The 12,902-nt window shown below is 40.6% G+C and overlaps 3 protein-coding genes across 3 annotated transcripts; 2 read left to right on the top strand and 1 right to left on the bottom strand.

Moving 5' to 3' along the window:
* Positions 1–721: 721 nt before the first annotated feature.
* Positions 722–4,850, top strand: LOC130211195 (lebercilin-like). Its single transcript, XM_056441914.1, is given in 11 exon segments — positions 722–784; positions 1,072–1,330; positions 1,440–1,708; positions 1,956–2,198; positions 2,421–2,558; positions 2,985–3,054; positions 3,152–3,273; positions 4,037–4,136; positions 4,257–4,485; positions 4,487–4,538; positions 4,540–4,850. Coding segments are annotated over 10 exon segments (1,539 nt in total). The 5' UTR covers positions 722–784; positions 1,072–1,095; the 3' UTR covers positions 4,621–4,850.
* Positions 4,851–4,943: 93 nt separating this feature from the next.
* On the bottom strand, positions 4,944–7,643 carry get1 (guided entry of tail-anchored proteins factor 1). Its single transcript, XM_056441913.1, has 5 exons — positions 7,534–7,643; positions 6,883–7,048; positions 5,793–5,860; positions 5,452–5,566; positions 4,944–5,287 (listed from the first exon to the last, which is right to left on the bottom strand). The coding sequence occupies exons 1-5, from the start codon at positions 7,621–7,623 to the stop codon at positions 5,214–5,216; spliced, it is 513 nt and encodes a 170-aa protein (XP_056297888.1). The 5' UTR covers positions 7,624–7,643; the 3' UTR covers positions 4,944–5,213.
* A 670-nt stretch (positions 7,644–8,313) lies between these two features.
* LOC130210547 (non-histone chromosomal protein H6-like) lies at positions 8,314–11,716 on the top strand. Its single transcript, XM_056440964.1, has 6 exons — positions 8,314–8,463; positions 9,560–9,586; positions 10,299–10,331; positions 10,439–10,474; positions 10,577–10,723; positions 10,830–11,716. The coding sequence occupies exons 1-6, from the start codon at positions 8,449–8,451 to the stop codon at positions 10,926–10,928; spliced, it is 357 nt and encodes a 118-aa protein (XP_056296939.1). The 5' UTR covers positions 8,314–8,448; the 3' UTR covers positions 10,929–11,716.
* The last annotated feature ends 1,186 nt before the right edge of the window (positions 11,717–12,902 follow it).

Here is a 12,902-nt window from a genome sequence, read left to right as displayed (position 1 = left end):
AAAAACAGGCAGGAACTAACTCCCGTCGTTAACACGTGGTGGTCGCGTCGCGCGTGATGCGCCGACACATCCATCCACACACAGGCGGGGGGGGGCATCAGAGGGAGGAGTTATGCTTGAACTCAACTGGTAGTTAGCGGCAGCATTGTTGTTGCAACCTGGCCGGCAGAAACAATTTATCGTCTCGACTTTCCGGTTCGGGGAGGGAGGAGGGAGAGGGAGGAGGAGGAGGAGGGGGCGGGCGGATCGGAGTATGCAGCAAAGACGCCGCAGTTGTTCAATTCAGGTCGAATTCAGTGCCGCGAGAGCGGAATATCAACTGATCGGACCGAGCTATCCAGGGGTGTGGACCGGGCGGACACTCGGACGCACAGTCGCGACTAAGGTGTTTGTAAAGCGGATAAATTTCAGTCAGAACTCGAAGGCAAATAACTGATTGCATGTAAACGCACTGACTGACCGGCACCACAGGCCGCCAGGCTTTGGTTTCCAAATGCAAGACCTCGGGCCCGTCTAGGGGGCCTGAGTGAGGGGCAAACATAAATTGTCTTTATTTTGTATATAAATATATATATAATCTAATATTATTTTGAAACTTTTCTGCAAGAATATTTTTTAAACCATTATTTCCGCTAGTTACCGTGACAACCGGTTTAAATAAAATAAAAAGGCCCCTCGTTGGTAAAATAATGAACCGTTAGCCTCATTAGCTCCTAGTTAACCTAGCTATTTGTACTGTTTCCACCGTCAGTGCACCAGGAGAGAAAGATTGTTTGCATTGAAGGTAGGCCTATCATACTCTACTTTTTCTCAGGAGACCAATTCGAAGTGTGTGGTGGTGAAAATGATCATCAAAGATACGTTTTCATTATCAAACTTTAAAACAGGAATTATGCATTGTTTTATTAAATGTAGCCTACTCAGAAAAAAACATTTAAGTTGGTTTATTACCACCCTCCACCCTACCCCCACCACAGCTTTGTTGGTTGTATAAACTGGTCAATGGTTTCCAACTTACATTTTCTTGTCTCTAAAATCACTGATTTCCTCAAATTGCTCGTCTTTTCTCAGAGCTGAGGAGCCCATAGACAAGCGATGCAGAGCCGGAGGCAGCAGGCCGTTGCTCACAAGGAGGAGGGGGACAGTGATGCTGCGAGATCCATAACTGACACATCCTGGTGGACCTCTCCATCCACACTGCGATGTGACTCGAACAGACCATACTACACATCTGACTCTGAAGACCAGGATGAGCGACTTAAAGACAAGGCCTCAGAAGGCCAGGCCTCAGACAAGTGGCCGGGATCGAACACACGGGGAAGAAAAAAAGGCATTTTATTTAACATGATTCACTACCTGTGTAATATATCTTGTGTTGTATATGTCTGAATAATATATGCATATATTGGATGCAATTCACAGAGTTTTTTCTTCTTCAGGTAAAAAAGCACAGAGGCCACAAAAGACAAACCACACTACAAACCGCCATATCCTGAAGCTGCCTCCCATCATCAAGCACCTGCAGGTTTCAGAGCCGAGGATCCTGTCGGCCGACCTGAACTGCATCCGGGAGCTGAAAAGCCAGGTGTGGGATCTGCAGCAGCAGCTGAGCGAAGCCAGGACTGAGAACAAGCTGTTGAAGAGGCTCCAGCATCGCCACACGATGGCACTGCAGCACTTCCAAGACTCAGAGGGCAGCGTCTCGCAGGTTGGTTGGTTTTTCTCTTTGCTAGAATCGAATTATTGCCACAAAAATGTCGATTTTAAAGTTAGATTGATATCATCTGTGTGAACCATTCATCCTACACCTGCTCTTGTTTGAGATCCAGATAAAAGCTGCTCATCGCTTCCTCTCTCCAGTCAGAAAATCTGTTTTTCACCCGTATTTCCAATTAATGTTTGTATTTTTATTTTGTTTAGCAATACAGCAATTATCTTATGATTCCTCTTCCCAGATCCTCACGAGCCACAGGAACGAGGCCCGAGTCCTGCAGGGGACGCTCCATGAGACCCGCAGCTGCCGCGACAATCTGGCAAGGCAGCTGAAAACCACAGAAAATAAGTTGCTCAGCATAAAGGACAGATACCTGCACCTACAGCTGCTCAGCCAGGATCACAGCCTGCTGGAGAGGGAGGACCTCACCTCAAGGCTGTGCAGGGCTTCTGCAGAGCTGGAACACAAGGACAAGAGGATACTGGTATGGAGCAACATGAGGGTGGGGAACTTGGGTAGTGGTGTTCAGAGTTCGATATGTGTGGGGTCGTCCGGTGAGACTCCAGATCTCCGAGCATCACCATCGGCCATAGCTTAGAAATACAGATTCAAACTCAACACTAATACATAAGGGCATATTAATGAGGAACAGAGATGTTTTTTATGATTTAATTCACATTGCTTCTTCTTGCACGCAATATTTTAGGACTTGGAGAGGTATCTTAAATTGTGCCAGGCCTCATTCCATCGTCAAATAGTCACTGAACAAAAGAAGATCAGCGAGGAGAGAAAGATATCCTGCAATCTGCAAGAGCACACCCATCAGCTGAACAGGGAAATTCAAGTAAGTTCAAGAGAGCTGTTGCCCAGGCGATGACCTTTACAGCATTAGACATACCCTAGTAGTCCTTGTTAATGTACAGTATTGCTCATTATGCAAGCTCCTGTGTGTGACGGTAGAAGCTCTGCAGTGGTGTGTATCCCATAATCACGATGTTTCGCATATTCCATTTGACATCAGAACCAAGCATTTGTTAAGATGTCTGGATCAATATTTTCCAGACGTCCACCTGTTAGTGAACCGCACTGGAGGCGTAATGCTCATTTTTGACGGTGTAATCCTCTTCAATGACACATGAAACCAAACGTTTTGAATTTTATTTTCCAGGCATATTTTGAAATACCTTAATGATTGCATTCGCTGCACATGTTGGAGAGAGATATTTCATACCAAACTTTAGAGTGTATATCTTTTGTTTCCCCTTTACAGGGGAGAGCGAGAGAACTGGAAACACACAATATTTACTCTCACAGGTTTTTAAAAGGACCTTCCAAAAAAGGTATACAAAACATAACACGCTACTCAAACTCAGTTTGGCTGTATCACATTGGTTGTGTCTCAGTTTTGTCCAAATTTTTTTTCCTTCTGATTTACAGTCCGTGAAAGCAAGATTGTTCAAACAGATGAATTAGTCCTTCTCCCCATTGTGGCCGTGAGTCATTTGGTGTTGGAACATACGGAGACTGAGGAGAAGCCGGAAGAGAGCTCCGTGAACTGGGTAGGATTTAAATATTAAGTTGTTTATTTTAAGTTTTATTTTACATCATACCATCTAACTCATTCTTCTACATTTACAAGAGGATAATTGTTGCCAAAGAACTGTGGGGTAACCTTTGACAACTACTGAGCACCAGACTAGAAATATCATTAAAGCTGCTTTTCATCAATTAAGAAATATCTCAAAGACGAGACATATGTTCAATTTGAACAAAACTGAAAAGAAAAATAAATCATTATACACACTCGTATATCATCACACCTGGATTACTGTAACCCGCTGTTTTACTTGATTTGAATCCCACAATTGCAATTGATCAAGAACTGCCCACTAAGTTTAGAAAACAATTTAACATTCTATTAATTATCACTGAGGTCATCTGTTTTCAAGCAAAAGATTATATGTATGCACTTCTAACTCCTTGCAGCACAGTCAGGCCCCTAAAATCAGCTGGCCTTTAGGTTCTTCCACTCAGCTCTGGAACAGCCTTCTTTCCGAGTGAGATCTGCAGATTAAAACTGCATCACATATTTCCTCTTTATGCTATTTGTATATTGTTTTATTTTAACTTGATTGGCATTACATGTTTGAATTGTTTTAATAGTTTTCATATGCACAGGACATTCTGATATTTGCATCCATATTTTAATACTTAATTAAATATTGACTTATTTCTGCATCCTTCCTTGTCACTTATGAATTGGTTTTATTATCCAAGTAGTGCAGGAATTTGCTCTCACTAATAGTCTGTATATCGTTTCAGTGTTGTTACAATCCAGTGCAGCAGTCTACGGTCATAGAACATCCAGAGAAAGAGGTTTCTGAAACCGCCTCATTAGAAGAGAATCTGCAAGAGGAAACAGGTGAGCATACAGACAAACGATGTGTGTGTCCTCAAACCACTTTCTCACACAAGACGACAAACACCATTGAGAGCACACTTAGTACGGGGTCTTTGTAATGTATTCAGTATTTATTCAAAGAAACTATAACAACAAATATGTTCTCAGACGCCGGTGAGCAGCGTAGTTGTTCAGAAGAGAGCCCAGAACATCAAACAGAGGGAGAGTGTGCCGGAAAAAAAGAGGCCCCAGAGGCGTTGGAAGAAGAGCAGAAACGAGAGGGACACGAGACGTCCTTCATTTCGGAACGGTCGCTGGATTTGGAGAGAACAGGACCCAAGCTCCCCAAAGACTCAATTACACCTCGACATCCACTCTAATGAGAACCTGCAGAGTGGAAGGCCTCTCTGCAGCAGTGCGGACTTTAAGTCCTTTTCAAAGTTCCGAGAGTCCAATCAAGATGGAGATCATAAGCAGTGGCATTCGTGAACTCCAGGAGAGGTGACGTAGGCAGCACTCGTGACGAGTAAAACATAGAAAGTGCGGGCTGATGAAGAGCCCTTTAGCTGAGTAAAGTCAATGATTTGGTGACATCAGAACTGAGGCCAATTATGTGAGATACACCTAAACTCTCCAGCTGCCACACAGGAAAAATGGAGAAGGACATTTCATCTGTCGTGTAATTCTCTAAATAAATGATCATTTGACCAAAAGCTACACACGGTACATTGTGATCCATCTACTTTGTTTTAGTGCGTCACAATTTTATGTCAAGTACAACTACCAGACTTGTTGCTTGCTTGTGAATTCCTAGATTAGTACATTACAATCTTTTCTTGATGTTTTATTTTCTTAAAAAAGGCATTTCAACATTTCAAAACCATTGTTTTGGTACAATTCAGTCAATATATTCTCAGAATTAACTTTAAATCGTCGTAACAAAAAGAACAAAAATGTTGCACTATGAATCAGCCGACGCCAAAATGCACTGCATTCTTACATGTTGACCTGAAATCAAACAACACAAAATGAAGCTTTCATCAACTGAATGTTGAGCAATAAGTTAGAGAACAAGTGTATTTAACTCGGCCGCAATTTCTAGCTGATGGCATGGAGACCCAGCGTAACCACTTTGTTGCAAACCACCAGCCAGCATGTGATTCCCACTCCACCTGAAATTAAAGAACAGTCAGTGAATTAATAGAGAAGGGAAAGTACAGCATACTGCAACCTATACACACAGAGAAAACAAAAACACCTACAACTAAAAAGGAAAGTAGTTTTATCATCAACACATACACAATTACTGTTAAAATATGAAAGGCAAACCGATTACCTGCAACGCCTGTTGGGAAGGCCACAAGGCGCTCAACTGGGGCAATCCATTTGCTTGGGACCACTGTCACTGGGTCAGCGTAATACTTCCATATCAAGGAGATCATCACAGCAGCCTAGCAAATAAAAGAAACATAATCAAGTATAAATAACTAAAGACTATTTGGTTAGCTTTTCTTCATCAGATACAATTTCCACTTTTAAAACTGTCAGGATTACGTACTTTGCAGTAAGTGACCTTCACTGGAGGTTTTGTATCAAATAGATGGTCCATGCTTACATGTCTGGTCCTAAAGTAGCTCTTTGAGTCTCTGTTACATTAGAATTATAATGTGCACCCACCTGCAGTATGTAGAAGACGATGTTCACCACCCATTTCATCTTCGCTTGTTGCGCTGTTCTTGATTTCACTGCAAACGTGAGGAAGGAACATAGCTGTTAAGACTTAAAAAACAGATTTTTGTGATGATGCATTCTTCTTTACGAGAAAGAGGAGGAATAATAACTCGTGTTGGAGAGGTGCCGACCACGGTGACAATGCAAGTGTAAAGGAAAATAGTTGCAAGATTTAATAGCCAATTGCTTAATTGTTTGATGTAAGCATTGAAATGTCAACATGACCATTCTGAATTTGTTTGACAATTTCCAGGAGCTCAATGAAATACAAAATGATGGATGAATGGAATGACAAACTGATCCGGCAGCTAATAGGGATGTTTTTTATTGAAATATTATTTCATGTAAATAGATGTTTAAATATATATATACACTATGAATTAAATCTTTTGGTCATTTTTAAGATTTCCTAAAAATACCTTTCTTTCAGTGGCGATCACCCCTTGATGAACACAAGTCGAGACTACAGGGATACTACGGTTTTGAGAGCCATAATCAGAGTAAAGCCATCATAAAATGGTGATGGTTTTCATTGTAGTCAATAAATGTACTCAATAAACATATACATTCCATTTTGTACTCACATAGAGTACAAAATGGAATGTATATTTTGGTGCTGGGAGATTTTTAAGTGTCAATGTAGAGTTAGGAGAAATACAATATAAAATCAGAAATGCCTTTGCTCTGCTGTCTCTGTCTATCATATTGAAATTCTGATTTTAGCCACTTCCTGTCTAGATAATCCTGAGGCTGCGTGTGAAGGACAGTACCAGGCGGCAGCTGTTCCCACTGAATACTCTGTATGTCATCCAGCGGCTGGTGATTTAGGTTCATCTGTGAACATTTATGGGGGTGGACTACATAGCAGGAACAGACACTAAACAAATGGCCCTAGCAATTAACACTTAGGTTATATCTAGTGTGTTGAGACCATCACAGAAATGTTGATTTATTGAGGTTCATATTTTGTAGTGTTGCTGTACATAGATGTCATGGATGTCTTTGTGTTCTTTTATTTTTATTCTGTGTCTCTCACCATGTGACTTCAGCTTGTCTGTCATCTTGTTGATTTTGCGCTCCAATCTGGCATATCTAGCAAACTCGTCCATCATGTTGATCGAGTCCTGCTCCTTCTTCATCTCCTGGACTTCAACCCTCATCTCACTCTCCTGCTCGGCATCTTTCTGCACCATCTTGGAGAGCTTGAAAGAAGGAACAAAAACATTATACTGAGTTAAATAAACTACCAGTTTAACTGGGGCGTGGGGCTACTATTCATGGGGTCAGAAACTCAGTCACACATTTCCTCAATGTTCCTGCAGGACAATTAATGGTTATTATGAGTGTATGTTTAACAACTAGAAAGCAGATTTCCATTGTGGTAAGGCATTGCTTTTTAGCAGTTAACGTTACACAGTTTCATTGGCTTTCTATCACCTTCCGAGGTTGGAAAAATGATAAAGCACACAATGTTCCCCTCTCATACGTATCAACTCAAACCAGGATCACGGTTAAACCCCACCCTCTTACTGTATTGTTTAAAGCTAACAGCTAGCTATAAGCTACAATAAGCTAAGCTGGCCAACAATAGTTGAGACTACACGACTCACACCAACACTCATGTCGGTTCTCAGTTTATAATGTGCCTTCAATGCGGACACTTAATATATTCAAAAATCCTACTTACGAGAGAGGATATGGTCGGCAGGAGGGTTTTCATGAGATTACACAGAAAAACCGAACCCAGCACAAGAAACCACGCATAGCCAGCCGCCATGTTTGTTCCTCCTCTGCTCCAGCCTCCTTGTTGCAGTTGCTGTACGAGGCTGAACAGTGATGTTGCATAATAATTAGGCAGTTCGGGTTATTCTATTTAATGGCTGTTTTTTTAAGCACGTCTGACGAACGCATTTGTTTGATGTTTGCGATGCAACGTTCGTTAGAACGGCGTGAAACCACAAATAAAAGAATGTGTGTTATGTTTGTTTGATATGTTTGTCATACGAGTTGGATGATTAAAAAAGGAAGCAGTGGTACAAACATGATTTGGTACGGTGTGATTCGTCTTCAGTGTATGTACAACTTGTATATGATGTCAGTGTGCATTGGGATTTATAAAAGAAAAGACACCACACACACAAACACACTTGGCATGCTTCTTTGAATATGTATTGTTTGTGCCTGTACCTTCTTACTTCGTATCTTTGTTGTCGTGCATTTGTCCTCTGGGACTGGGAACATTGCGATTAAAAAGTAAGAGCTGGTTTGGCCGACTGATTGGCACACGATCCTGCCCACACAGGTAAGATGTTGTGGTTCAAAAATGTGTTTCCTCGGTCCCAAAGCCAATCAGTGAAAGCGAGGGGCGGGGGATTGCTATCCCTGCTGGGTTGGTAGGATGAGGGATAAAATATACAGAGAGGGTCATCCAATCCGGTTAGAGCTAGTTCTAGTACTGGTCCGACGTTAATGTTAAGTTACAGACGACTCTGAAGGTGTAGGCTGAGGTGTACAGCTGACCCACATTTCATTTAGTTTTCCCAAACAGCGAAAGGCTGCGTTCTGTTATATAGATATATCTGTCTTTACAACCTCAGCAACAATGGGAAAGAAAAAAGTAAGTAAAAAAAACCCAGAACCGTGCACATTGTGTGAAACGTATTATATAACGCAACTGTATTATTTACAAATATTTTCAACTGCATTTCCGTGTTTTAAACAAAAGAAAGACGTATCTTTTTCACGGTGCATGCGCTTTAGTGTAACGTTATGAGTAATTGCTACATTGTGTCCATGTGCATGCATGAGGTCCGCCTTGTACTGTGGTCTCGTCTGTCGTGTCGACCCTGTTGATACAGGGAAGTGGCGCCTTTTTACTTAGTGCAGTGCAACGTTTTTTTTTTCATCGAACACTTTTGCATAAAAAACAAATGCGCCGTCTCTTCTAACGCGACGATTTAGCGGATGTTTTTCTAGGAACCCTAATCTGGTTTAGATTTAATAACATATTCGTCTGATATCAAACAAAGGGGTGTAACCACCGTCGATGAACAAGTTGCCATATCGAGGAAATGCTTTCCGTAGTTACCGCTGGATATACCGCACTCTCTGTATATGTTACTATTTCGGTACATGTAGAGGTGTTATCTTCATATTTGCAGATCACGCTTTTTGTATTTTTACTCTTAGCGAGTACTGTTAGGCTATTGCGCGTCACCCTTGAGTTGTCTTTATTTATTTATTTTCGCCACGGCCGCTAAAATTTCCTGAAAAAGACAGCGACACATCTGGTCGCTTTTAAAAAGAAAGCCCGTTTCTTAGGATTTTATTTAACAATTCTAAAGGTTTAGTCGAACTTGGCAACATAAATCGGTACCATTGCGTTTTTGGGTGTAATGGGAGCGCGCGTGGAGGTAGAGGAGGGGGTTCTTCCCGCTTCTCTCATCTATGATAAATTAGTACCTACAGCCACGCGCCTGCTCAAAAAGAATTCGGCCGTGCTTGGCGGGAAATAAACTATAAGCGGCAAAATATATAACGTAGAAACGTGTTATCGCTCCCCTCCCCACTTTAAGGTTGCATAATTTCTTTGTGGCTAGGGGAGAGAGGTGCCCATCCCCCCATGCGTTACACGCCCACATTAGCGCCGTCATGAATGGCTGTTGTTCATGCCTCTTTTTTTTTTTTACATATCTTTCTCTTCTTTCTTTCAGTCTGGCGCCACCGAAACGAGCACAGCGGTTAGTATCCACGTATTAACTCACACACTGAGACCATACTGGTCGTGACACAATGCATTAAGACAAAGAGATGGTCTCTGTTCCTACCGGGCGTCTTTGATATGACTCAGTGCAGCCAGTTTCAATCATGCAGACAGATTTTTAGGACTATAACGTCAATTAGTTGGTTTTAAATGGATTCAAAACCGCCTCAGTCTACGCGCTTCAAGGAGCTCCACCACCTCTAGGGGGCGCTAGTTATTTTAGAGCCCCCACAACCAATTGATCTCCTTCCAGTGCCCGGATTCTAAGTGAAAATTGCTCCTCACAAATTCTTTGGTGTCAACAATTCATAGTTGGCCTGTAGTATTTTGCGATAAAATCCCCCATTGCAATCTTTTACCTTTTGCCCCTGAGATGATGTTATACAGTTATGTGGCTTTACTGATGATTTCCCAGCATCTGAACTCCCAGTCAATCATGCACTATAAGGTGCCTTCTATGTACATGAGTGTATATAGTTTCATTAAGCTAATTTGCAAACACAATTTAACTTCATTAAAGCTGATGAATAAATGTTTATTCCCCCACATGCGCTGTCCTCATGCACCATAACTTCCCTCCTGTGTACATAGAGAAATATTAATTTAATCAAACATTTTATAAGGTGATGTGTATTTTTTAATTTTTTATTCTGTATCAAATGACCGAATTGTCTTGTTTGTATGTTCAGGAGCCACGGAGAAAATCCTTACGGTTGAAAGGGGTAAGTTCTGCCAAGACAATTTAATTGCCATCTGCATATTCTACGATTAATATGCTGACTTTTATGATGTAACACGTACCTAATTGTATGGTGTGTTTGTGTTACAGAGGGAAGACTCAGAAACTTTGCCAGAAAAGACAAAGGTAAGAAGATCATTATTTTTAAGGGCCCTGTAACCATCTGAAATGTTTACAATCTCTGAGCATTTGTCCGTGCGTTTTACACTGCTTGCGTTGTTGTTGTAGGCACCTTCCAAGGCGGCCACAAAAACGGCTAAAGCAGCAGCAAAGCCCAAGCCCAAGGGTAAAGCCAAGGCCGAGGAGAAGAAAGACGAACCCGAGGTTGAGAAGGAAGAGGCCGCTGCAGAAAACGGCGAGGAAAAATCTGAGAAGGTATTACCAGGCACTTGATTATGTATTACTGCCATGTGGAATTGGGACTAGAGCAATATTCAAAGATCATTTAAAAATGTTAATGTATGGTTTCTCCATTCTTCAGAAGGTTGTTGCAGCAGCAGAAGAGGCAGACGATGCTGAGGACAAGGCTGATGAGGACAACGAAGATGAAGAGGAGGAGGAAGATCAAGAAGCAGAGTAGTGACACCCCAACACACTCTTGCCAGGACTCCCTGTACCTCATTTCTTGTACAATGCAGAGAATATTTTTATCTACTATTTTCATAAGACAGTAATGTTTTTAGGCATCCGATTGCAAAAATCCACTTTTTTTTATACTACAAATTCCATTCAGTTTTATGGCTTCTCGGTCACTTTGTCGGTTTTTCTCTGTTCCGCGTTTCTCTGGCTTCTTATTTGGCCTCCTTAGTTTTTAGTTGTTCTGCATGACATGAAGTTGTGCTTATATCAGGAATTAAATGTTCAACTTCGGGGGAGTTTACCTGAGACATTTCCAAGGTGTCTTGAGGGATTTTGTAACCTGTACTGTTATGGAATTTAAAACATCGTAATACTATGTGTTTGATAGGGAATAGGATGATTACAAGTTTAAGAGTTGTGATCTATGCTAAGAAAGTCTTGTTCGCAATGCTCACTTCATGTTCACTAGTTCTGGACTTGTTTTGTTTTTATATGCTGTCAGTGATGGTACATCTGAGGATGGTTAGACTAATCCATGCTCTCTGTGCTCAAAACAAAATGCATTACAGAGCTTATCACTCTTTTTCTTCTCTTTTTTTTTTTTTGGATTACTGTATTTTCACCTCAGTCTACAAAATGTGTCCCACATATTTGTGGATATATACATTGCGGTTTTGGGATTTCTCTTCCAATGTACAGTTTCCTCGGTTTTTAAATAAGAAAAAATAAAATAAAAAAATGTTTTGTTTGTGAATCATAAAATGCCAATTAAAATGGGAATTCCTCTGACGTGCTTTTCTTAAATGATCCTGTGTCGTTTTATAGAGACTTGCTTGATTGTTGTTGAAGTGTTGCCACTTATAGCCATGTTGCGACAATCTGGGACCATTGTTGTGTTTGCATGTCCCCCCCACCTCTTGACTAATTTTCAGTCTCCGGGGTGAAAAAAGGTGCGCTATGACATTACATGTTTCATTTCCAGAATACTTTATAAGAGCACGACGGAAGACTGCTGTATTAGGTACATTAATATTGATTTTTTTTAAAAACTTTTATCGTGGACAAAATTAATAGGTTGACCAATGTGCAACATACAGTTTGCAATTTCACTGGTAGGTAAACTGAATTAGCAATATTTTAACTAATTTACTTGATTGTTAACATTGCCGAAATAAGGTGTTGAATGCATATTGTAATGAAGTAATATTAAACTCAACAATTCTGTGTTGGTTAAAGAAAAGATGTTGTCTTTAAAGCCATGAATTTGAGGGAACATGTTTCATAAATCCATGTGTAGCATCAACATTTTGGTTGAAATTAATGTACATGTGGCCCCATACGAAAATGTGTACCGTAACTTCGAATTAACTTTCCACTATTTTGTGCCGGGTATTTCATTGCAGAAACATTGGACCCAGGTTTGTTGTATGGTGTCTTGATTAAATACATTTAAAATGACTTAATTTAGGAGTATGCATCATGTAAGTTAATATTATATTATACAGTAAAGCTACGACCTTTGTGCCCTGCAGCAGGTCCTCGTTTCACCTGGTTGACCTGACTGCTTGGGATCTGCTGTCCTGGCCTATAGAATATCTGAAAACCAGTGGTGGAAGAAGTATTTGGATCAATTATATCGTAAAAGTAGCAATAGTTTGAACAAGTACTGTATGAAAATGTATGTACTCATAATGCAGAACTTCCTATTACAAAATAACACATTGTTTTGTCTGGATTCCAATTATTGATACATCACTTAAATATTACATCTGGTAGAGTTGGGGTTAATTTGTCTTCTGTTTCATATACTACCGGGTCATGTAAAAATATACAGCAGAATGTTTTGGTTGCCTTACATTTTATAATTAAGCACCCACAAAAGCGATTAAATAAAAATAGATCTATAAAGTATCATGAATGGGTACTCAAGTAAAGTAAAACTACCCCAAAAGTGTACTTTTACATAACTCGAGTA

The sequence above is a fragment of the Pseudoliparis swirei genome, chromosome 20, assembly GCF_029220125.1.
Source record: "Pseudoliparis swirei isolate HS2019 ecotype Mariana Trench chromosome 20, NWPU_hadal_v1, whole genome shotgun sequence".
Classification (NCBI taxonomy): Eukaryota; Metazoa; Chordata; class Actinopteri; order Perciformes; family Liparidae; genus Pseudoliparis; species Pseudoliparis swirei.
The sequence above is the reverse complement of the archived record's forward strand: the minus strand, read 5'-3'. Positions and strand labels throughout refer to the sequence as shown.

Bases quoted from the DNA above. Each gene is read 5' to 3' on its own strand.
- get1 (XM_056441913.1), bottom strand. From the start codon at position 7,623: ATGGCGGCTGGCTATGCGTGGTTTCTTGTGCTGGGTTCGGTTTTTCTG. The intron at 7,049-7,533 runs GTAAGTAGGATT...CCTTCTTTCAAG, and splicing joins TGCCGACCATATCCTCTCTC to CTCTCCAAGATGGTGCAGAA. The intron at 5,861-6,882 runs GTGAGAGACACA...TCACGTTTGCAG, and splicing joins AGACAAGCTGAAGTCACATG to TGAAATCAAGAACAGCGCAA.
- LOC130210547 (XM_056440964.1), top strand. The intron at 9,587-10,298 runs GTTAGTATCCAC...TTGTATGTTCAG, and splicing joins CCACCGAAACGAGCACAGCG to GAGCCACGGAGAAAATCCTT. The intron at 10,475-10,576 runs GTAAGAAGATCA...TTGTTGTTGTAG, and splicing joins CTTTGCCAGAAAAGACAAAG to GCACCTTCCAAGGCGGCCAC.